Source organism: Garra rufa, chromosome 1 (assembly GCF_049309525.1).
Source record: "Garra rufa chromosome 1, GarRuf1.0, whole genome shotgun sequence".
NCBI lineage: Eukaryota > Metazoa > Chordata > Actinopteri > Cypriniformes > Cyprinidae > Garra > Garra rufa.
In genome coordinates, this window is record NC_133361.1 from 41,272,250 (window position 1) to 41,298,026 (window position 25,777).

The following is a 25,777-nucleotide window of genomic DNA, read 5'->3' on the forward strand; positions in this document are numbered from 1 at the left end:
ATCTGGCCTGCAAATTTCTTTCAATCAATCACTCAGTCAGAAAATATTTTTGTTCTTGCAACCAACTGCCAAACCACACGCACAAGACTGTGGGATATCTACATTCAAATACTGACCAGATGGAGGCATTTTTTTTTTATTTTTGTAGACTTGATGTTATTCAAACACTAGATTTGGACATGCCGAGGGAGCATATTCAATGTTTAGACAAGTTTTCCATTATCTTTCTCTTTTTATTCTTCGTCTTTATATAAACCAAACTGTATCTGCTTTTGCCTTTTTACTTCTTCTAATGTGGGATTGTATAAATAATGTAGGTGTGCATATGTGCATTAGCGTGTGTGTTTGTGAGGGGGAAGTTTGTGTATGTTTGTGTGCAAGTGAAAAAGAGAGACAATGAGTGCTGTTTTCTTTGTTCCAGTTATCCGAGGCTGCCTATTTCGTCCGACAAGCCACTAGCAAATTGTAATTAGTGTAAGATTGGTTGATAGATGAAACAGGATGGCAGAGAAACACCTGGAGGTGAGCTGAGCTGGATCGAAACACTCTGCCAAACATTTTTCTTGTGTTTTTTAGCCCATCTGCAACACCTGCCTGTGCAAAAATGATAAACGAGTCAAATGCTGCAATACAGTGATGCATTGTATGATGTATTAGGTTATAAAATCAGAACTTTTAATAGAAGTTATATTAAAAGAACATTTAAATTCACATCTATTTTGCGTGTTATTGATGGTATAATGAATGATTCATCCACCAATGGCATGACTTCGAATGTCAGTCTTCTCTCTGATGATTACAGTTGACCTCACATTCAGATCACCCTGCATCCAATCAGAAACAAATGGATAGAACAAGGTCCTTTCCCTACATTTTTCTGATAATTATTCAAAATTTGGAATAAAGGATCTCTTGTTACTTGAGTTACAATGCAATAATTAGTCAATTAGTCATTTCTCTGTATACTTTAAAGCAGGCAGTCAGGTGCGGAAAGTTGTCAGTCATGTTCATTTATTAAAAAAGCCTATAATACGTTTTGACGTTTAGGTTCTCTTTCATGTATTTCTCTCCTATGTCTTCCTGATTTCAGTGTTGCCTCAAACCATGTTCTTTTATGAGTGTCTCTCTCTCTCTGTTTTTTTTTCTGTGTGGAGTAATACGTCCGCATAATCCCAGTACATTAGGCCTGCTCTACATACCAGCTAATTCACCCTCAATAAACTGCAATTGCTCGTTAATTGTGGTTTAATGAGTTTGGGGAGAGACAGGAGGTGCGCAAACACAACCGAGCAAATGTAGGGCCGCGGGATTGCCCACTCACCCTGTAATGCATTAAACGCTGTTGGGCACAGATTTGCCATCTGACATCAAACGGTGACCCAAAACAACTAGAATTGTTTGTCATACGAAGTGTACTTGAAATCAAATACTGAAATTTCTTAGTATTACCACAAACTGCATAGGAACTGTTTGATAAAATGTGATAGTAATAGTGAAACAACTGTGTTGGCAGTGCAGGACGCTGAAGCCTGAGGGGCATCAGGGCATTATCAGAGCGACCCCGCATCTCACACTCATTAACCATAGAGTTTGCCTGAACCAGCGATCGCTGAGAGAGCTTGGAGCAACAGTGAAGAAGTAAAGATGGAGGGAGATAGAGAGTGAGGGGGATGGAAAGAGGTTAGGAGAGGGAAGAGAGGGAGGGAAAGTATCGCTAAATTAACCCTTGCTACGTCTGACAAACCATGATGCTATCATGCCACACATCATATTCTCACAGTGAAAAATACATTGTGGTGCAAAGAGGACACTGACATTGTGCCAATAGACAGGACAGAACAGGCTACTTTTGAAATGAAACAAAATCTCAGCTTTCAAATTTGGTTATTGTTTTAAGAAATTCAAACAATAAATACTGTTTCGTGACACTTTAATGTGTCGTGACAGATGTCTGTAATGTCTCAGTTCAAGCGGCATGTGAAGCAAGATCTCTTCCTCTTAGTTATAGTATGAAATAAACACAAATGAACATGAGAAGGTATTTCATTTTTTACACTTAATTTTTCATGTTCAAGTTCACCAATTTTAATTTGCTCTCCTGTCTGGTTTGTTTGTTGGACAAAATGGCATTATGATTGGTAAGATTGCCTGTCAATCAAACTCCTTGCAAAGGGTCAGTTGCAAAAAAAGAAGAAAAAAAAAGTCTTTAACAGTATTTTGTCTATTTAGGTTAATTGTTTTTTTAAGAGGTGTTTTCTGCTCACCAAGATTGCATTTATTTGATCAAAAATACAGTAAAACAGAAATATTGCAAAATGTAACTACAATTTCAAATTATTGTTTTATTTTAAATAAATTTTAAAACATAATTTATTAATTGTGATCTCATAGCAGAATTTTCAGCATCCATTGCCTTAGTCTTCAGTGTCACATGATCCGTCAGTAAACATTTCTTTATTATTATGAGTGGTAAAAGAAGTTGTGCTGCTTTATAATTTTGAGGAAACTGATATATATCTAACTGTGATGTATCCTTTGAAAATAGGTCATAATTTCATTACAAATTTTTTTTTACAATTGTTTGTCTCCGTTCACTGGCTTTTTTCTTTTACTTCAAATACAGTTGAGGCCTTGAGACGAAGAACCATACAAGTCCATATTTTCAAATTTTGAGTAATAAGATTTTTTTCATTTGGATTGTGAACATTATATTATATATTTTTATTTTACTTGAAAATAGACAACAAAAGCTTCTCAATTCTAAGGAGATAACATTTTTCAGTGTCAGTATTAAAAATCAAAAGTCGGTGGATTTTTCCCTTGTTTTTGTTCTCCTCTTCGAGGATGGTTTTCCAGCATCCCTCAAAGCCTTTCTTACTCTGTCCTTCCATTTGGTCATGTCGGCTCTCTTTTTTTTGCCGAGGTTTTGCCTTTTAATTTCCGGAGCGGACATGAAAGCAAGCGCATCTCCATTCTTCTTTGTGGACATATACGGTTTTTCCGCGTGACGCTATTTTAACATTTAAAATGCGGACTCTTGGTCGCGCGAAAATATCCCCAAACTGTTTCTGTATACAAAGTTCACACATACAATTAATGTCACATGGTTATCTCATTTTTTTTTTTTTTGGACTTATACGGTTGTTCGTCGCACACACTCAGTTGTGGTCAAAAGTTTACATACACCTTGCAGAATCTGCAAAATGTTAGTTATTTTACCAAAATAAGAGGGATCATACAAAATGCAAGTTTATTTTTATTTAGTACTGACCTGAATAAGTTATTTCACATAAAATATGTTTAGTCCACCATGTAGTCGAACATGTAGTCCACCAGAGAAAATAATAAAAATTCAAAAATTACCCTTTCAAAAGTGTACACACGCTTGATTCTTAATACTATGTTGTTAGCTGAATGATCCACTGTTTTTTTTTTTTTTTTTTTTTTGTTTAGTGATAGTTGTTCATGAGTTCCTTGTTTGTCCTGAACAGTTATGGTGTCCGCTGTTCTTCAGAAAAATCCTTCAGGTCCGCTAAATTCTTTGGTTGTTCAGCAATTTTGTGTATTTAAGCCATTTCCAACAATGACTGTATAATTTTGAGATCCATCTTTACACACTGAGGACAACTGAGGGATTTATATGCAACTATTACAGAAGGTTCAAACACTCATTGATGCTCCAGAAGGAAAAAACGATGTATCAAGAGCCAGGGTGTGAAAACTTTTTGAATTTGAAGATCAGGAACTTATTTTGTCTTCTGGGAAACATGTCTTTTGTAGCTTCTAAAGGGAGTACTAAATGGGGAAAAAATAAATTATATATATATATATATATATATATATATATATATATATATATATAGGCAAAAAAGTACACATCTTCATTCTCTTCAAAAGTTTTCACCCCTGACTCTTACTACAACAAAGTATAAGGAATCAAGTGTGTGTAAACTTTAGATCAGGGTCATTTTTATAAATTCAACTATTATTTTCTCTTGTGGACTATATGTAAACATCCTTCATGTGAAATATCTTATTCAGGTCAGTACTAAAAAATAACATGCATTGTGTATGATCACTCTTATTTTATTAATTAAATAACATTTAGCAGATTCTACAAGATGTATGTAAACTTTTGACCTCAATTGTATGAACCTCACTAACATCACATTTGGTTACATTTTATGCTTTATGAAAACTAAACCTGTTATGCGAAAAAGCGAGGCCAATCACTAACGAAAGGTGCTTAGTGGGAAATGAAACATGATCTAAGTTTAAATCTAATAGGACAGTCTGTTTCATTGTGGAGTGGTGGGGAAAAATTACACACAGGATGATTTTTCGATCATTTTTCGAAGGATAGCACCTGGTGTGAATAGCCCCACAGGGATCTATTGTTTCGATTCAAAAGCGCCATTTTATCACCAAATTACCACGTTCAGTGTGAAAAGACCTTAAAAAAAATTTCTAGTGGAAGAGCAAGATTTGTATTTGTAATTGTGAAGACTAGACGGGAGTGGTCTTGAAGATGCCAATGATAGAGAGAGAGATAGAAGAGTAGGAGGAGGCAGTGAAGGTTATTTCCCTATAGATCTCATTAAAGTCTACTAATCCCCTCCTGCTCTCGCCCTGCAGAAACGGGCCTCAGGGAGCTGCTAGAAAGAGAGAGACACATATGGAGGGTTACATGAAACACTGTAGCAGTCAAACATGAGTAAACACATTAGTAAGACTACAACATCACGTAATGCTTGCATACATAAGGCAGTTTCCGATTACAGCAATGGTTTACTTCTTTAACATTGGGAACAGTTTGTTTTTTGAGCATATTAGCTCAAAGTGGTCTCTCCATGATAAGCTCTGCTCTGTCTGATGTTCAAAAACTTCATAGAATAAAGTGACACACATATAAAGTCACAAAAATGATACATTTCCATGTCCTTATTGAACACACCATATGAGGTGTCGGTCAGAGCTGCCAAGCCTATAAAAACAATGAAAAATGTTGAGTTTTTAGAAGCTGGGTGATGCAACAAGACAATAAAGCAAAACATAGGAGTATATAAGCAACGGAATGACTTTGACAGAAGAATACACGCCTTCTGGAGTGGCCCAGTCCTGACCTTAACCCAGCTGAGATGTTTTGACATGACCTTAAGAGTGTGATTCACTCCAGACATCCTAAGAATATTGCAAAGCTGAAACAGTTTGTAAAGAAGAATAGTGCAGAATTCCTCCTGACCTCCTGAAGGACTGATTCGCAATTACAGGAAACATTTTCTGGAGGTTCTTGTTGACAAAAGAGTCAACCAGTTATTAAATCCAGCTATTCTGATTTCTTTTCCACCCTGCACTGTGAATGTTTACATAGTATTTATACGTTTTTGTGTGATAATTGTTTAAGCAGACTATGTTTGTCCATTGTTGATGAGCTCAATTTGCACGAGCCATTTAAACCATGGTACCTCTACATTTACACACACTGCCGTTCAAAAGTTTGTTATCAGTAAGGCTTTTATTTGATCTAAAATCTCATTTTAAATCTGATTTATTCCTATGATCAAAGCTAAAGTTTCAGCATCATTGCTTCAGTATTCAGTGTCAAAGAATCGTTCAGAAAGCATTGTATTATGCTGATTTATTATCAGTGCTGGAAACTGTTGTGCTGCTTGATTTATTTATTTATGTTTTTGGAACCTGTGATACTTTTTCAGGATTCTTTGGTGAATAAAAAGTTAAAATTTGTATTCTTTTTTTTTTTTTAATGAAAGATTTTTTTTTCCAACAAGGATGTGAATTTAAATTGATAAAAAAGTGACATATATTGTTGGAAAAGATTTATAGTTTAAATAAATGCTGTTCTTTTTAATTTATTTATTAAAGAATCCTGAAAAAAATTATCACACATAAGTTCAAACAAAATATTTGGCAGCACAACTGTTGCCAACATAGATCATTCTAATAATAAATCAGCATATTAGAAGGATTTCTGAAGGATTTCACTTAAGACTGGAGTAATGCCTGATGAAATGATGATTTGCATCACAGGAATAAATTATATTTTAAAATATATTAAAATAGAAATCATTATTTTTTTTTATTGTAGTAACATTTAGCAATTATTACAGTTTTTTTCCTGTATTTTTTGATCAAATAAATGCAGCCTTGATGAGCGTAAGAGACTTCTTTAAAAAACATTACAAGTCTTACTAATCCCAAACTTTTAAACAGCCATGTACTTTTTCTTCTTTTCTAACTGTACACTGGATGTCTGTAATAGTTCAAACAATTCCAGGGTAAAGTAAAATATTGCTTTGCCATGCCCAGCAGTCCTTATGTATTATATCAGTGAAATGTGGCATTTCTCTGTTCTGTATATTACAGGCAGTCTGCAGGGATCCCAGCCCTCTGAATCAATAATGTAGTTTGAATCCGGCTAATCTAGGACATTTGGCAATGTGGGACAACTAAACTCAATTGTGTGAATTTTCGTAATGGCCATGTTCGCAAATCTATGTTAACATGACCCTGTTCTAGCTGGGTTGTTATTTGAGAAATGCTTGTTTGTTAGTCTGACAGTCAAAAGTGCTAATCTGATTTGTTCACATGTATATGAGCAATTTCTTTCTCCCTGAGGGTGCTTGTGCAATAAATGATTTTTAACATACTTAGGCATGAAATCTAAAACACTGGTTTCCACTAACGTGTTACATTAAATAGGCTGTCTATGAGGGATAGTCACCAGAGCAGGAAAGTTAAACCAAACTATTAAACTAAAGTTGCCTTTTTGATATCTTAACTTAAATTGAATGTTCTACCTCTTGGCACCGAGCCTAATGAGAAAGTAAACATGGAAGTAATGTGTTCCAAACAGAATATTAGCTAAAAAACAGAGAAAACAAGTATGAAAACATCGAGAGAGAGATACAGCTCCTAAACAGAATCTTTATCAACAAAAGCAATTACACCAGAAGCTACTAGCAAAGACATTTAGGCACATTTTGTTAAATTAGCTAATCTGTTTAGAACTTCCATCTATAAATTGTTTCTCAATGCTTTAAAAAACACCACAGGATGTCAGGCTTATTGTCAGCGGAAAAAAAGAGAGGATGGCATTGTGAAGAAGTCTGTGGTTTGGACCTGAAAATAATAGCTCTTAGATTAACCGCCAAATTACTATAATTAGATATCATTATAATAAATCATTTTCCAGGTTGATTATCATTCCAACAAAATTATTGTAATCACATGGGCGCAGATGAATTCACATCTACATCTGTGTTCTGCACTTCTTCTTTTTTTTACTCATTTGCATTGTAGGTGTAGAGTTAAAAGGACTCAAATTAAAATTCTGCCATTTTTTACTAATGTAATGTCGTTTCAATGCGGTGTCACTTTTATTGTTCAATAGAACACACAAAAAGATGTTTTGAAGAATGTACACACTGCTCTTTTCCCATACAGTGAAAGTAGATGTAAACCAGAAGCTGTCCAGCTCAAAAAAAAAAAAAAAAAAAAAAAAAAAAAAAACTATAACAGTAGTATTATTAATTAGTAATAATTGCTGTGACAGCAGTGGCAACACGTTCTCACTCCCAACTCGTCACAGTTTGGCACTCGGTCAGGCCCCCTTGGCGTCGCTTTTTGACACTCAAAGTACCCCTTTAGTGTATTTTATTGATGCACAGGGTACTCCATTGTTTTCAGTTGTTTATCTTAACTGAATGGTTTGCATGCATTTGTAAAAAAAATATAAATAATTTTATGTAAATTTTATACTTTCATTGGAGCACCTAACCCCACCCCTACTCTAAACCTACCCACTTCTGAACAATATAAAACACTCAACAGGCAACTATAAGTACAGTCACAAGTAATTATTGTAAAAACTGACCATAAACAAGCCATATAAAAGCCTTAAAAACAAGTCCTGTTGCATTCTGAAGAGAGTAAAACAAAGTTTTAATGGCTGAAAATGATCCTGCTCTGTTAATGCTCTTATATCTCATTCAAAAAGATATTCCCGAACATTAGCATGATGCAATCGGTAGAAAGACCGGCGAAAATTAGTTCCCAGCTGGGTAACTTCCAACGAGGAACGCTCGCTGTGCATGCAGTTGGTCACGTTGTGCTGCGATGGGCTGCGTGATATTACTGCGCCTGCTTCGGCCATGTTACGCCACCAAACTTCCTTGACTATTGCGCCGAATTGGAAGTGTAGTTCCTAATCTTATCGGCCTAGAAAATCGCATCTTTACATTTTCTGCCAGTCTTAGTACACGATATAACTGCAGAAGAGTCAAGTTTTAAATAGGACAAATACCGAAACTCGTTGGTCATTTTTGAACACGATGCTATTGGTCTAATAGGATTCAATGATCTATGCTAAGCTATGCTAAAAGTGACAACAGGAGAACGGCTGATTGGATTTCAAAACGGTAAAACTCAACTTATTAACTCGGGGGGACATGAAGAATGAGCCTATTTGCAAAAAAAGTGGAGTGTTCCTTTAAATATTAAGATTTGTACTCACGGAAATTACTAAAGTAGTCAAACCTGTTCATTAGAAGGGGGTGTCCCAATACTTTTGGCAATATAGTGTATAATTTAATCATGACAATAAAATTCCCACTGCCTTTTGCATCGGCATATTACGCCAAGGGTTTCTCAAAAGGGTCATATGATATTGCTAAAAAGAGCATTATTTTGTGTATTTGTTGTAATGCAATGTGCTTATGCAGTTTGAGGGTAAAAAAAACATTATTTTCCGTATACTGTATATTATTGTTGCTCCTCTCTGTCCTGCCTTTCTGAAATGCTTCAATTTTTACAAAACTTATCGTTGATGGAAACCGATTGTGATTGGCCAAATACCTCAAGCGTGTGACGGTAATGTTACGCCCCTTGCCATGCCGTTTCTCATGCGAGCCGTTTTAGGGAGGTGTGGCTGAGTCTTAACTTTTACAATAAATATCTCTTTGGTTTTGAGACTTTAAGCTTTGCAACTTTACAGATCTTATCTGTGCACAAACAGCTTGTAACACTCCAAAGACAAAGGAAAACAAGAAACAGCATCATATGACCCCTTTAAGCTATAGAGGACCCTGAACAATGAAAAATGACGTACCCTATGCGTAAAAAAGTGACACCTAAGGGTCCTGAGCAAGCATCAATATGTGATGAGTTGGTAGTGAGAACGTGTTGCTGTGGTCACCATCCACTTCACTACACTTTTAAAAATAAAGGTTCCAAAAGGGTGTTTTTGCAGTGATGCCATAGAAGAACCATTGTTGGTTCCCCAGAGAACCTTTCAGTGAACAGTTCCTAAAATAACCATTTTGAAAAAGAACCTTTTCTGCATTTGAAAGGTTCCATGAATTTTTAAGGTTCTTCATAGAACCATTGATGCCAATAAAGAATTTTTAAGAGTGTATATGTGAAAACCAGCTTGAATGTTCTGCTATAAACAAGGCCTGTATAAAAGATGATGAAATTTGTATTTTTGGGTGAGCTAGTCTATTCTACATACCCTTACATATGCAAGATGTTTGACTTGGACATACTGAAATGGAATCTTGATATTCCAAAAGTTGTCCACTACACCTTTGACCTCTCTGGAGCAGAGCTCCCTCCAGTGCCCATGCACTCCGTAAGATCACAGTGAAACACGTACACCATACCGTAACGCACCAAGGGACTGCTGAGATGTTTCTATGGCAACCTGCAGCTTGCTCCACTAATGAACTGGTTGCCATGGTGATGGGGATTGGCTGTGCGCAAAGTGAGAGACTGAATAACAGAGGGAGGAAGAAATTTCACACTTCTCTATGCCACTGCCTGTACACACACATGTACACCAAGACAGTGGTAGAGAGAGCAGGAAACTGACCGTTTCGGACTTAACCCCTAAACACCGCCGTGGACCAATCGCAGCAACTCCTCAAGGTCAGAGGAGGGGATTTCTTTCCAGCACTCCGCTGCAGGGCTGTCCCAATTTCACAGTTCCTGGAACAGCGCTGATGTCCCAAAATCCAGCCTGAGCTGCTCGAAGCTACAATGTCCCTTAGCCTGGAGCTTGTGCTCGAGCTTGTAGAGTTTTTAGGTGATGTCGTAGCAGGAACCGTGCAGTATTTGCTGAGTGGGGTGTGTCACAAATCACATTGCAATTTCTGACCTTCCTAAGCATCTATTATGGTTCCTAAGCAGGCTGTGGATTATAGCTATTACCGCAGGATAATTAATCAATTAGTATTGCCGTTTAGCGCTACCAGGGTGACCAAAGACTCAAATTAGATGTTAATGAAGCTGATGGACAGTTGCTGGTCAGGGGTCTGCTAATCCGACAAGCGGTGGTGTTTCACCTCAGTGAATCACAATGTCTCCCTCTAGTGCACATCGGAGAGAATTGCATTTTTCTCTTTAGGGTCAATAGGGATAAATAGTGATTTACAGTATAATATAAATAAATAATGTAAAATATGCACTGCCATTCAAAAGTTTGCGATCAGTAAGATTTTTAATGTTGTTGTTGGTTTTTTTTAGAAGATTCTTATGCTCATCAAGGCTGCATTTATTTAATCAAGAATCCAGAATATTGTGAAATATTAGTTCTATGTAAAGTAACTGTTTTCTATGTAAATATATTTTAAAATGTAATTTATTCCTGATCATTTATTACTGATCATTACTCCAGTCTTCAGTGTCACACGATTCTTCAGAAATCATTCTAATATGCTGATTTATTATCAATGTTGAAAGCAGTTGTGCTGCTTAATATTTTGTTGGAACCTGTGATATTTTTTTTTCAGGATTCTTAAAAAGGACAGCATTTATTTAAAGTAAAAAAATCTTTTGTAACAATATAAACTGCCATTTAGACATTTGTGGTCAGTAAATTAAAAAAAAAAATACTTTTATTCACCAAGGATGTGTTAAATTGATAAAATAGTGCTATATCAAAGACTTATATTGTTAAAAAAAAGATTTCTATTTAAATAAATGCTGTTCCTTTTAATTTTTATTCATCACAGGTTGCAAAAAAAAATATTAACCAGCACAACTGTTTCCAACATTGATAATAAAACAGCATATTTGAATGGTTTATGAACGATTTCAGAAGTCTGGAGTAATGGCTGATGACAATTCAGCTTTGCATCACAGAAATAAATTATATTTTATAATATATTAAAAGAGAAAACAGTTATTTTAACTTATAATATTTCACAAACTAACTAGTTTTACTGTATTTATGATCAAATAAATGCATCTTTGGTGAGCAGAAAGCACTTCTTTCAAGAACATAAAATAATCTTACTAAACTCAAAACTTTGAATGTTAGTGTCTACAATATTAATTAAAAAAATACACAACATAAATATTCTAAATATAAATATTTGAAATCATAACAATATAATACTTTAATAATATAATTAATCATTTGGACGCTGTCATAAGGGTCAATTTTGGGAAATTGAGATTTATACGTCATCTGAAAGCTGAATAAATAAGCTTTTCATTGATGTATGTTGGGATAGGGCAATATATGGCCAAGATACAACTATTTAAAAATCTGGAATCTGAGGGTGCAAAAAAATCTAAAAATTAAGAAAATTGCCTTTAAAGTTGTCCTAATGAAGTTTTTAGCAATGCACATTACTAATCAAAAATTAAGTTTTGATATATTTACGGTAGGAAATTTTCAAAATATCTTCATGGAACATGATCTTTACTTAATATCCTAATGGTTTTTGCCATAAAAGAAAAATCTGTCATTTTGACCCATACAATGTATTTTTGGCTATTGCTACAAATATACCCATGCGACTTATGACTGGTTTTGTGGTCCAGGCAGGGTCACATTTTATCTAACAGCCATTTTTTCTCTCTCTGTGTCTGTAGAAGTGTCTGAGGTTCAACCCTGATGCAACCGTATGGAAGGCGAAGCAGCAGGTGCTGTGTAGTCTAACTGAATCTCTGAGGGATGTATTAAACTATGGCCTTTTCCAACCTGCTACTGATGGGCACGATGCCAAGTTCCTGGAGGAAGAGAGGCCGCTCCGCGAATACCCACAATCCTTTGAGAAAGGAGTACCCTACCTGGAGGTACCCTTTCTTTTATTATCCTCTTCATTTTAAGTATTTTTTTTATTTACTCTTTTTTTCCCTCTTGTTCTATAATTGAATGTGAATGTTGGTGCTAGGAAACGGCTGCTTCAAATTATTTGTTGCCTAGGTGATAATAATTCTTTAAGCGGCTTCTCTGGTAACTATGAATCCTAATAACCCTGATATGGTTTATTGGACATTTGTCTTACAATGAAAATTTTTTTAAATGTTTGTATTATTGTAGGGCACAGGGCAATTAATATTATACAACAACGCAGAGTATAATTAATTAGCAAAAGCCCTTTTGATTTGAATTTCATAATAGGGGTGGGTGATATCTCCTTATTTTCTTTTCAGTCTGATTCCAAGTATACTACCAATGTCAATGTGATCCTGTTTTTTTTTTCTTCATTTACTAAGAATACAGAAATAATAAGAATTACAGAATATGATTGTAACAACTTAATTTAGGCTTGTGTTTTTTTAGCATTTCTTCTGGTGTTTATTTATAATGTTTGATAATGCGATACCCCAAGATGAATGCTTTTTGTATGAAATCAGTTCTTCTGAACTTTCTATTCATCAAAGAAACCTGAAAAATTCTACTGTTTTTAATAATAATAATAATAATAATAAATGTTTTTTGAGCAGCAAATCAGAATATTAGAATGATTTCTGAAGGATCATGTGACTGGAGTAATAATGCTGAAACTTTAGCTTTGATCATAGGAATTAATTACATTTTAAAATATATTACAATAGAAAACAGATATTTTAATTAGTAAAAACATTTCAAAATTTTACTGTTTTTGCTGTACTTTGGATCAAATAAAAGCAGGCTTGGTGAGACTTCTTTAAAAACATTAAAAATCTTACTGTTCAAAAACTTTTGCCGTAATAGTATTTATTAATACATTTATTTGTATATTTTCAATTTTTATTTTATTTCAACTTAATATAGCTGTTTAAGTTAATTGCCAAGACAACATTTATAATTGTCGTTTTGCTTGTTTGTTTTTTTACGTTTAAGTATTAACATTTTGTATTTAAATTACCTGTATTTTTTTTTAAATAGTTTTAAGCAATTGAAATATAATATTTGTAGGTAATTTTAAATAAATAAAAAAAGAAAGAAAACTTTTTATATATATATATTTTTGGTTTTAGTTTAAATTGATCAACACAACAATACTATGAAATGATGTTTCCAATAAAGAAATTGTGCCATAAACAGAAGTTAGACCACCTAGAATAGTAGTCCTGCCTCCTAAAAACAGTTTAGACAACTTTAGTGATCACAAAACTTTTATTTTGAAAAAATCTTGTAAGGAATTTAAGAACAGACCAAACATTTATGCTTTTAACTCTCCTTAAATTACATTACTCCTCCTTACATTACTGTAAGAAAACTGATGGAAGTTTTTTTACTGCTCTCAGTCATCTGTCTTTCACTGATTTTGGCTGATTTTCTTTCACACAGTTCCGCTACAAAACCAGGGTGTACAAACAGACAAATCTAGATGAAAAACAGCTGGCCAAACTACACACAAAGGTAGGCGTCACCACAGAATTTGTCTTATTCTTTTCCAAAAGAGCTACTTGCATCTTAGTGTGTATGTTTAATACGATAAGTAGCTTATCCTCAGGGCTCTGCCTAGCATGTCTGTGAGCCATGAGTTGTATGTGTCTCCCCCTACAGGCCAGTCTGAAGAAGTTCATGGACTACATCCAGGCCGGGGCTGTGGAAAAGGTAGCCAAACTTATAGACAAAGGACTTGACCCCAACTACCACGACCCTGATACAGGAGGTGAGGTGTATTCCCTTCCTGTGAGAGTTAACAAACATCCCATTAGTGAGCTGGATAATGAATTACTGCCAGCAGAGCATAAACTGGCCCACACACATGCTATATGCATATGGAAATCGGGCTGCATGAATATTCAATGAGCGTATACAGGAATGGACATTTGCATCTTCTCAAACGATCCATGCAGTTTCCAACAAAAGTCATCTGGAGTTTAAATTATGCAACAAATGCGTAAAGTTAACGTTAGACTGAGTAACTGCCCACTGAATAAACAAACAAAACCCAATTACTACTCTTGGGCTGTTTAATGAGATGAAACAATTACTGCAGCTCAACGGTTCAGTTCAATGCGTGTCAACAGAGAGAGACCACTGAATAATTTGAACGTATTTGTAACGGGGCAGCATCTTTTATGCCATATTAATTCAAGTTTTTAGCACTTTGGCGAGCAGTTGGTGAGCCGGAGACGTGGCCAGACATGCCGTGAAAGCTGTTTTATGGACCAGATGACAATGCAGAGTAATATTAGCATTCGTTTGCGGCAGAGTTTGACTTGCAAGACGGCTACCTTGAGTGTTGTTCACAGTTTGCGTCGTCTGTGCTGTCACAGAGTTGATGTTTTGCTTGCCAGGCTGACAGTCACTTCTCGAAGCAGACCTTGCTAACGGGGAGTGAGAACTGCTGCACCATTTGCAACCACTAGGAGGCTGATCTGACAAAAATATTCTGTTGCAGTTCTGAACAGTTCAGCCAAAAATGAAAATAGTAATTTTGTTTGCTCAATTTCATGTCACTCCAAACCCGTTTAAAAGGTAGTTCACTAAAAAATGTAAATTACCCCATGATTTACTTACCCACAAGCTTTCCTAGGTGTATATGACTTTCTTCTTTCAGACGAATACAGTCGGAGTTAGATTAAAAATTGTCCTGGCTCTTCTGAGCTTTATAATGGCAGAGAATGGCTGTTCATTTTTAGTAGTCCAATAAAGTGCATCCATCCATCATAAAAAGTACTCCACACAGCTTCTTAAGCGAATTGATGTTTGTGCAAAAATATCCATATTTAAAGTCCCCATGAAATCAAAAGTAAAGCTTTTAATAAGAATATGTTAGCCATAAGGTTATCTATAAGCTATTGTACTTCAAAACAATGACAACATTCGCATTTAGAAGATATAAACATTCAAAACTTAGTCTCTCACTTCCGCCAATATGGATCAATGATTTTGATGACATCGACCTGCACTTCAGTTTATTTATAGAGCACTTTAAAAAACAACAAGCTCGGCCAAAGTGCTGTACACAGCCTAACAAAAGTAGGTAACATCACAAATTAAAATGAATATCAATTTGATTAACATAGGAATATAAAAGAGTACAGTAAAAACACCAGTCAAGAATAAGACCAATAAAACAAATAAAGGTTGACAACTCAGACTGAGTTAAAGGCAAGAGTAAAAAGATGTGTTTTAAGCGATGACTTAAAAACCATAAAAGAATCAATCTGTCTAAGATGCAACGGCTAATTATTCCATAGTTTAGGACCCACGACAGAGAAGGAACGTTCCCTCCTGAGTATTCTCATTGTTTTGGGGACGACAAAAAGAGACTGGTCAGCTGACCTAAGAGAGCGAGCAGGACAGTAGAGCTGGAGCATGTCTGACATATACTGAGGGGCGAGACCATGTAGGGATTTAAAAACAAATAAGAGAATTTTAAAATCAATACGAAAACGAATCGGGAGCCAGTGCAATGACTAAGATCAGAGTAATGTGCTCACGTTTTAAAAGCCGTGCAGCAGCATTCTGTACAAGCTGCAATCGTGCAAGTGACGCCTGGCTGAGCCCAAAATAGAGTGCACTGCAATATTCTAAGCGATTCGTAATAAAAGCATAAATTAAAATCTCAAAGTGATGCCGAGAAAGGAATGGTTTGGCTTTAGCCTGTTGTCTCAGTTGAAGAAAGCCTGCTTTAACAACTGCACTGATCTGAGCATCAAGTTTCAGATTGGAGTCCAATTTTACACCAAGATTTGTTACAGTGGACTTTTGATATTGTGTCAGAGCATCCAGATCTACATCAGCAACAGAGGCATCACTAGGCCCAAACAGTATGACCTCTGTCTTAGTGTCATTAAAATGTAACAAATTTGCTGCCAACCAGGATTTAATTTCCTCAACACAGTCTAAAAGTTGTTGAACAGAATGAGTTTGCTTTCGTTTTAAGGGCATATAAATTTGTGAATCATCCGCATAAAAATGGAAAGAGACACCATGTTTGCGGAGAATGGCCCCGGGAGGAAGGAGGTATAGAGAGAAGAGGAGTGGGGCCAAAATAGAGCCTTGGGCCACTCCACAGGTGAGAGGGGCAGCAGAGGACTCAGCAGACCCCACACGGACACTAAAACTTCTCCCTGTCAGGTATGATCTAAACCACTCTAATGCACTGCCCTGGATTCCCACGCAGTCTTTTAGTCGAGACAAGAGGATGTCATGGTCCACTGTGTCAAAGGCCGCAGTTAGGTCGAGCAGGACCAGGATGACACAGTGGCCAGAGTCTGTGGCTAGAAGAATATTGTTAAAAACTTTTAGTAGTGCAGTTTCTGTGCTGTGCTGTGCTGGGCTTTAAAACCTGACTGGAACACCTCGAAAATTTTATGTTCATCTAAGAACACATTCAACTGAATAAAAACAACTTTTTCTAAGATCTTTGACATAAACGGAAGTTTTGAAATTGGCCTAAAATTTGAAAGGACAGAAATGTCAAGACCAGGCTTCTTGATCAATGGCTGTACCACGGCGTGCTTAAAACCATCCGGGACAGTACCATTTGTCAGACTGCTGTTTATAATATTGAGTACATCGGGAGCTACGGCTGGAAAAACCTCTTTAAAGAGACGGGGTGGAAGATAATCATTAGGGGAACCAGAGGGCTTCATATGACCGGCAACAGAGGCAGACCAACAGGCTCAAATTGGTCTAATACAGCAGGGGGTGTGATTGGGATTGATGGGTTAGGCAAAGGAAGGTGTATGAGGGCTCTGGTGCTCTTAACCTTATTAATAAAAAAGTGCAAAAATTCTTCACATAATTCATCTGAAGCTTCCAAGCAGGCTGTTTGTGGGGCATTGATTACATTGTTAATGGTTGTAAACAGAACATGGGGATTGTTACAATTGGAAACAATAATGTCAGAAATATTTAGTTCTTTCAAATTTTTACGCCAGCTGTCTTTTAAAATTTGAAAAGACACCTGTAACATGTCCTTTTTCCACTTACTCTCCGCTTTTCTACATTCACGCCTGGCTGCGCGTGTAACATCATTCAGCCAAGGCTCAGGACTAGGTTTTGAATGCCTAGTTTTCACCGGAGCCACAGAGTCTAAAATGGACAGGCATTTAGAATTAAAACAAGAAAAAAAGTGTCTCAGCATCTGCAGTACAAGAATCAGCAGCAGAGGTTTTGTTAAATGAAGCGGAGAATTGAGACACAGTGGAGGACGTAACAACACGGTAGCGCTGCGCAGGATCGCACGGCTTTTTGACCACAGGACATGGAGGCAGAAAGTCAAAAATCACAGGCATATGATCAGAAAACGATGCATCGTACACCTCTAAGTTTGCAACAAAAATACCATGGGTCAAAACTAAGTCAAGGGTGTGGCCATGCTCTTGTGTAGGACCAACAACACGCTGTACAAGATTAAAAGAGTCAATGATATTTAAAAAGTCTTTGGCCAGTGGTTTATCCGGACAGCAAACATCAATATTAAAATCACCAAGAATAAAAACACGGTCATAATTTGGCATAGTTCCAGCCAAGAAATCAGTGAAGTCTCCCAAGAAGTCTTTGTTATATTTTGGTGGTCTGTAAAAAATAGCGCAAAGCACTGGGAGAGATGGGCCAAGTTCAAACATATTGACTTCAAAGCTGGAGTAAGACGAGGTCGGAGTGAGTTGTTTACAGATGTATTTATTTTTGTAAACAGTCGCTATGCCACCCTCGCGGCCAGTTGTCCGAGGGGAATTAAAAAAAGTTCAGTCGGACGGTAAAAGTTCGCAGAGAGCGCTCGACTCACCGACAGACATCCAGGTCTCCGTGACGCAGAGGAAATCCAACTCATTTGTTGTAAAGAGATCCTTTAGAATGAATGTCTTGTTGGCTAGCAGTGCTAGTTTCACCTCAAATGCTATTGAGTCATTTTGTCATCGCTCTGATTTTTCTAGCTGGCTCGCGCATCACCTGTTCAATCACGGTGACACATTACGTTGAATGTACCATTCTGTTGGTGAATTTAACAAATAATTAGGCTATGTTAATAACTAAGGGAAATTTTAGTTTGAAAGCCAACCTTTATTATCAAATACCGACATGATATAAGTAAAACATATTTAAATTTACATTTTCAAAATATGTCTCTGGCATTGTTCAGAGGGCCGGTCCAAATGTGGGGGTGGGCCGCATTCGGCCCCCGGGCCTTAGTTTGGGGACCCCTGCCATAGACAATAGCAATTCAATTAAGCTGCTGTCTCTTTAAAACTGGATACACAGATGCATTGTACTGATACATGTCCAATATTGTCTCAGCTGTTTACGTTCACCTAAGACGTAGCCGAGTGTGTTTACATGAATACTTGTCAAAACTGACAATTCAACATAATTTTTTGTAAGTACTCGACTGCTGTGTTAGAGACGCTGCTTCATGTTTGCGCTCAGAAAACCAGACTAAATGTACAGTCGTGGCCAAAAGTTTTGAGAATTACATAAATATTGGAAATTGGAAAAGTTGCTGCTTAAGTTTTTATAATAGCAATTTGCATACACTCCAGAATGTTATGAAGAGTGATCAGATGAATTGCATAGTCTTTCTTTGCCATGAAAATTAACTTAATCCCGAAAAAAAACTTTCCACTGCATTTCATTGCTGTCATTAAAGGACCTGCTGAGATCATTTCAGTAATCGTCTTGTTAACTCAGGTGAGAATGTTGACGAGCACAAGGCTGGAGATCATTATGTCAGGCTGATTGGGTTAGAATGGCAGACTTGACATGTTAAAAGGAGGGTGATGCTTAAAATCATTGTTCTTCCATTGTTAACCATGGTGACCTGCAAAGAAACGCGTGCAGCCATATTGTGGCTACTAAGATTGCACCTAAATCAACAATTTATAGGATCATCAAGAACTTCACGGAAAGAGGTTAAATTCTTGTTAAGAAGGCTTCAGGGCGTCCAAGAAAGTCCAACAAGCGCCAGGATCGTCTCCTAAAGAGGATTCAGCTGCGGGATCGGAGTGGCACCAGTGCAGAGCTTGCTCAGGAATGGCAGCAGGCAGGTGTGAGCGCATCTGCACGCACAGTGAGGCCAAGACTTTTGGAAGATGGCCTGGTGTCAAGAAGGGCAGCAAAGAAGCCACTTCTCTCCAAAAAAAAAACATCAGGGACAGATTGATCTTCTGCAAAAAGTATGGCGAATGGACTGCTGAGGACTGGGGCAAAGTCATATTCTCCGATGAAGCCTCTTTCCGATTGTTTGGGGCATCTGGAAAAAGGCTTGTCCGGAGAAGAAAAGGTGAGCGCTACCATCAGTCCTGTGTCATGCCAACAGTAAAGCATCCTGAGACCATTCATGTGTGGGGTTGCTTCTCATCCAAGGGAGTGGGCTCACTCACAATTTTGCCCAAAAACACAGCCATGAATAAAGAATGGTACCAAAACACCCTCCAACAGCAACTTCTTCCAACAATCCAACAACAGTTTGGTGACGAACAATGCATTTTCCAGCACGATGGAGCAAAAGTGATAACTAAGTGGCTCGGGGACCAAAACGTTGACATTTTGGGTCCATGGCCTGGAAACTCCCCAGATCTTAATCCCATTGAGAACTTGTGGTCAATCCTCAAGAGGCGGGTGGACAAACAAAAAGCCACTAATTCTGACAAACTCCAAGAAGTGATTATGAAAGAATGGGTTGCTATCAGTCAGGATTTGGCCCAGAAGTTGATTGAGAGCATGCCCAGTCGAATTGCAGAGGTCCTGAAAAAGAAGGGCCAACACTGCAAATACTGACTCTTTGCATAAATGTCATGTAATTGTCGATAAAAGCCTTTGAAACGTTTGAAGTGCTTGTAATTATATTTCAGTACATCACAGAAACAACTGAAACAAGGATCTAAAAGCAGTTTAGCAGCAAACTTTGTGAAAACTAATATTTGTGTCATTCTCAAAACTTTTGGCCACGACTGTAGTTCTCTTTTGTGTAGTCAAATGTATCCACATGTCTGCTCTTCTCTTACTCACAGATATTTACATTTTTGAATGTTTTATGAGACTTGCAGCAAATGAATGCTAGCTTATGTCTCGCCGGATAGATCAATAGGCTATAATACAGTTCAAATGTATGCATCTAACCTCCTAACCACGCAGCAGATTTGTTCTGAATGAATCTCTTCCCAAAACGTCCCTCTCTAACATTTTTGTCTCGTTTTTATTCGTTGACAAAAATGTCAATATATTTTCGTCCTAGTTTTTGTCATTCAAAACGAGTTTTTGTTTCGTCAACGAAAAAAAGAACGTTGACGTTCTTTTAGGGTAAAAAAATACAGTTAATACATGTCACCATATATCTCCAATTGACTGATTACATTAAGAATTGCATAAAACATAAAACATATTTTGAAAGACATGTTTAAAAATGTTGCATTCTAATCTAATTAAACATAGACTTATTTTAAATTAAGCCAGATTCAAAATTCTTGTGTTTTTATTTTGTTTTTATCACTCTATAAAATAATGTCAGTAGCCAGAAAAAATAAATTTTCACTACTTTTTACGAATAAAATGTTAGCAAACCCCTCTGCAAAAATCATCAGAATATATATAGGAATAACACTAAAGTTTTGTTTGAAAAATAACTTATTTTGAGAAAACTGACTTCAAATATATGTATAGTAAATGTAATCTATATATGCATATAGATAAAGTGCACTTTAAGGTGTATTTTAAAGTATTTCTTTCCACTGGTCTGAAACAGACTTCACCAGTGCATGGGAAAACAATGTAATGTCTTGCCTTTAATAATTTATTTAAAAAATATGTACTGTGTCATGTGTATCATAAAGCTGTTAACCATTGAACTGATGGTTGAATGGATCAGTCTGGTTTGTGAATGAATCTTGTGAATGAATCTTTGTGGGTTAGATCAATTGATTCATTAAAATATCTGACTCGAAAGAACAGTTCATCCAACATCACATTAACATGCTGAGACTGTTTAGACAAATCATATTAATGTGCTTAATATTTGTGTGCTTAATGTGCTTAAAATCATATTAATATGCTTAATGTTTTGTTGGAACCTGTGTTACTTTATTCTTAGATTCTTTGATGAATAAAAAGTAAAAAAAAAAAAAAAAAAAAACAGAATTTATTATAAAAATTTTAAGTCTTTACTATCACTTTTTATCCATTTAACACAGTGGTTCTCAATCCTGGTCCTGGGGGACCCCTGCTCTTCACATTTTGCATGTCTCCCTTATTTAACACACCTGATTGAGATCATTAGCTGATTAGTTCAGTTCATGGATCTCTCTCCTCATGAGCTGATAATCTCAATCAGGTGTGTTAAATAAGGGAGACATGCAAAATGTGCAGAGCAGGGGTCCCCCAGGACCAGAATTGAGAACCACTGATTTAACACATCCTTGCTGAATAAAAGTATTCATTTCTTTAAAAAAAAAAGACAAAAATGAACTGATATACTGATGATGTACTGTTATAAATCAACATATTAGAATGATTTCTGAAGGATCATGTGACACTAAAGACTGGAGTAATAATGCTGAAAATTCATCATTTGCTTCACAGGAATAATTTATATTTTAAAATATATTATTAAGAATGTTATTTTATAATATAATAATATAATAATATTTCACTAAATTACAGTTTTTTCCAGTTTTTTTTTAAATCAAATAAATGCAGCTTTGATGAGCATCAGAAATACTGTATATGAATCAAGTACCATATGAATAACATACCACATTTGCCTAGTGTAATAACTGATCGCTTGTGTGTGACAGAGACCCCACTCACTCTGGCCGTACAGACGGAGCCGGGCGGAGGGGAGATCATCAGGCTGCTGGTGATGGGGGGAGCTCACATTGACTTTAGGGCAAAGGATGGCTTGACTCCTCTACACAAGGCTGTCAGAGCGCACGCACACACTGCTCTACTGGTAACACAAAACCACAACAGCACCTCAGCACCATGATTAAGATACATTATGCTAGTAATTAAGAAAACATATTTAACTCTAACCGTCTGTTTTTCTGTTTTTAGACACTGTTGTCTTTAGGGGCATCTCCTGATTATAAGGACCGCCGTGGACTGACACCACTTTATCACACTGTGCTGATAGGGGGCGACACCTCCTGCTGCGAGACCCTCCTCTACCACAGAGCCAAGCTGGGGCTCCGTGATGAGAATGGCTGGGACGAAACCCATCAGGTACATAAAATGTTGGGAAGAAGAGTGTGTGTGTGACATATACAGGAAACACATGAATAACTGATGTGTAACTGATGTAATCGATGTGCCACTGAACAGTTGACCCTTTGCAAAGACCCGCCCTCACGCCACACATCTTGTTGTCATGCAGCAAAAAAATACATAGGAAAGAGAACGCTAGCCGGTTTTCCAGTCAAAGTTGCGAATTTAACTTATGCGGAAAATTTGAATATCGCATAAAACGTTTGCGAGTAAGCTTCCATTTCCATCCAACAAAATCGTCACTTCCTAATAAACTGGCGCTATATATCACTAATAAAGTAGGAGAAGCCACTGAATATACTAATTTTCATGTATAAGTTTACTTGCACAGTAAATGCGACCATTGCTTTTAGAGTTGGATGCCTGCTGTTTGGGAACGCAGTTGTGTAAGACAGTTCCTAGAGGCAATTATACATTGATAAACATTATGATTGGGCATTTCAGAATGACCAAAGCAATATTTCAGATGCTGTGGAACAAGATCAGTCCACTGATTAGTCAGGTTTTGCTGTCCCATAGCACAAAAGTCACGTGATTTTTTGATGCATATGGAGGAATTTATTCAGCAAATGCATTTCCATCTCCCATTATTCACATTAACACTTTTTCGCACAAGTCAAAAACCATCTCAAGCGAGCGTAAAAACGTTTTTGCGAATTTATTCAAAATGGGCCATTTCCTTCACTCATTTCTGATGCGATACTTCAAAATGCGCATAAAAACAGGGTGATGGAAACATAGCTACTGACAACACGCTGACAGACAAGACAGAGCAGGTTACTTTTGTCTTTGCTCTTACATTTTGTAATTTTTTAAAGAAATTAAACAACAAATACCTGAAAGTTGTGGCTCTTCAATGTGTCTGGACAAGTGTTGGGGGTAACGCATTACAAGTAACGTTTGTTACGTCGTTAAGTAACGCATTACTTTTTCAATTACAGGAAAATATCTGAGTTACTTGATGTATATAATGCCATTTTATTAACCAATGTCTTTGCTGCTGACCTTTGTTGATCCAATTCAACCATACTAATAAACAGAACTTACTTTAGATTAACTAACATTTGTGCTTAATTTTTCTCATTGCTGAAGCGTGTTGAACTTTCTTTTCCTACAGTTCTACTGTACAGACGTGAATTTACTTTTCCTTCAGCCTTAGGCTTATTCATTTCACTTTTTGGTGTGAAAGGGCTTTTACATTTGCTAAAAATCCAACTTTTTATATTAAAAACAAACAAGCAAGCCCTGCCCAGATTTATAAAGTAACACAAAAGTAATGTAACTCATTGCTTTCCATCAAAAGTAACTAAGTAACATAATTAGTTACTTTTGTAGGGAGTAACGCAATATTGTAATGCATTACTTTTAAAAGAAACTTTCCTCAACACTGGTCAAGCTGTAGCGCCTCAGTTCAAGCAGCCAATCATCTCTTCCTCCTTACTAGTTATAGCATGGAATGAACATGAATGAACATCAGAAGATATCTTATTTCAACCTCGTAAAGACGTCAGTGCACACCATTTTTCAAGTTCAAGTCCACCAGTGTTAATCTACTCTCCTGTCTGGTTTGTTTGTCAGGCAAAAATGGCAGATTCTGTGTTATGATTGGTCAGATTGCCTGTCAATAATATAATTGTATTAGAATCAGTTATAACAGTTAAGGGAAAAGCTGAAGTATTTTCTCTAGGGGTCTGACTTTTTTAAGCCCGCTGTATCTGAGAATCCATAATTCATTTGTCATGAAAAAACACTGACCTGACCTGAACATCCCTGCATAATGTTATGTTTTTAAGTGTCTTTTTATGCTTTTTGGATACATATATTACCATTACAATAAGTTTACAGTATGTTAGTTTAAAGAAAGAAATTAATACTTTTATATTGTAGGAATGCATTAAATTGTTCAAAAGTGACAGGAACAACTTTACATTGTTACAAAACTTTTCTGTTTCAAATAAATTCTGTTCTTTTGAACTTTCTTTTCATCAAAGAATCCTGAAAATGTCACAGTTTCGACAAGTTGTTACATGAAGAAATGTTACAAGGACCAAATCAGCATATACAGTAATAAATTGCCAAGTTTCTACTCCCATTAATAAATCACCTTAATTAGCTTTTTTGCCTTTGAATTTGACCTAAAAAACCTAACAGCCGGATGGAATGTTTAACAAGAATAAAGTCATTTGCAGTCTTTTGTGGTCTAATTTAATAATCATCAAAACTAAACAAGTTGCAAACAGAAGTTACAATCACAAAGGCAATAGAGACTTACAAGTTCAAGAATCCGATCTTGAGTTTCTTCCAAGCACCACAAGTTGGAAATCAGTGCTCAGTCCTTCTTTTCTATGTGTGCATTTCCATATCTATTTTGATTCTTTCGTTCTCTTCCTCTCACTCACACATTCACTGTGGTGTTAATTAGCAAAGGTGTCTGTTCTGACAATGTATAAAATCTATTCTTCTCTCCCTCTTTTCCCTTCCTTATGTCAAATGACTGTTTCTGCTCTTCCTATCCACTTCTCTTTTTTTCTTTCTTCCTCAACTCTCCTCTCATTCTTTGTCCATCCTATTTTCTCTCTCGCTCTCTCTTTCTCCAGGCTTGTCAAAATGGGAACTCTCAACACTTAGAGCACCTGCTTTTTTATGGTGCAGACTCCTCATCCCAGAATGCCTCAGGAAACACTGCCCTGCACATATGTGCTTTATATAACAAGGTATAACTGCTGGTCCTGACACAAAAATCAAGCCAAATAATAAAATCTCATGTTGAAAATGTCTTTCTTACACCAGCCTGAATTTCTAAGTGGGTTTGTGCTAACTAGTGCTGGTTTGGTGCTGGTAAAGCACAGTCATGCTTTTCACCAGCATGGCCTTTATTTACTGGGGTGCTAAAGTTGTATGATGTATAATGCTTGTTATATTTCACGGCCAGCATCAGATGGCTTCAATGTCTTCAGGCTGTTTTTGTCTAATTTCACATTTAGGAGAGCTGTGCCCGCATTCTGCTGTATCGAGGAGCCAGTAAGGACACAAAGAATAACAGTGGGCAGACCTCCTTCCAGGTAATTGTGAGACTTTTGCAGGTTGCAGGTTATTTGGGTTTGTTTTTCAACGCTCTGCATATTGTTGTTAAGTCAAGTATTTAAAGAAAACTCAATTCTACAAACCCTATTCCAATCTTATATGTGACCCTGGACCACAAAACCAGTCTTCAGTAGCACGGGTATATTTGCAGCAGTAGCCAAAATACATTGTATGTGTCACACTCCAGGCGGGGTTGAGGTGTGGAGTAATGGAGAGGAGAACCGGAGTAGATGA

The 25,777-nt window shown here is 36.6% G+C and overlaps 1 protein-coding gene across 1 annotated transcript in view; it reads left to right on the top strand.

Annotated features, from left to right (window-relative positions):
* The window catches only part of shank1 (SH3 and multiple ankyrin repeat domains 1), a 172,155-nt gene that overhangs the window by 77,865 nt on the left and 68,513 nt on the right, over nt 1–25,777 (top strand). The window contains exons 3-9 of the mRNA XM_073840746.1: nt 11,899–12,102; nt 13,586–13,657; nt 13,805–13,913; nt 21,991–22,145; nt 22,250–22,417; nt 25,057–25,173; nt 25,444–25,521. Coding sequence (XP_073696847.1) covers nt 11,899–12,102; nt 13,586–13,657; nt 13,805–13,913; nt 21,991–22,145; nt 22,250–22,417; nt 25,057–25,173; nt 25,444–25,521 — 903 coding nt within the window. The remainder of the gene's footprint in view (nt 1–11,898; nt 12,103–13,585; nt 13,658–13,804; nt 13,914–21,990; nt 22,146–22,249; nt 22,418–25,056; nt 25,174–25,443; nt 25,522–25,777) is intronic.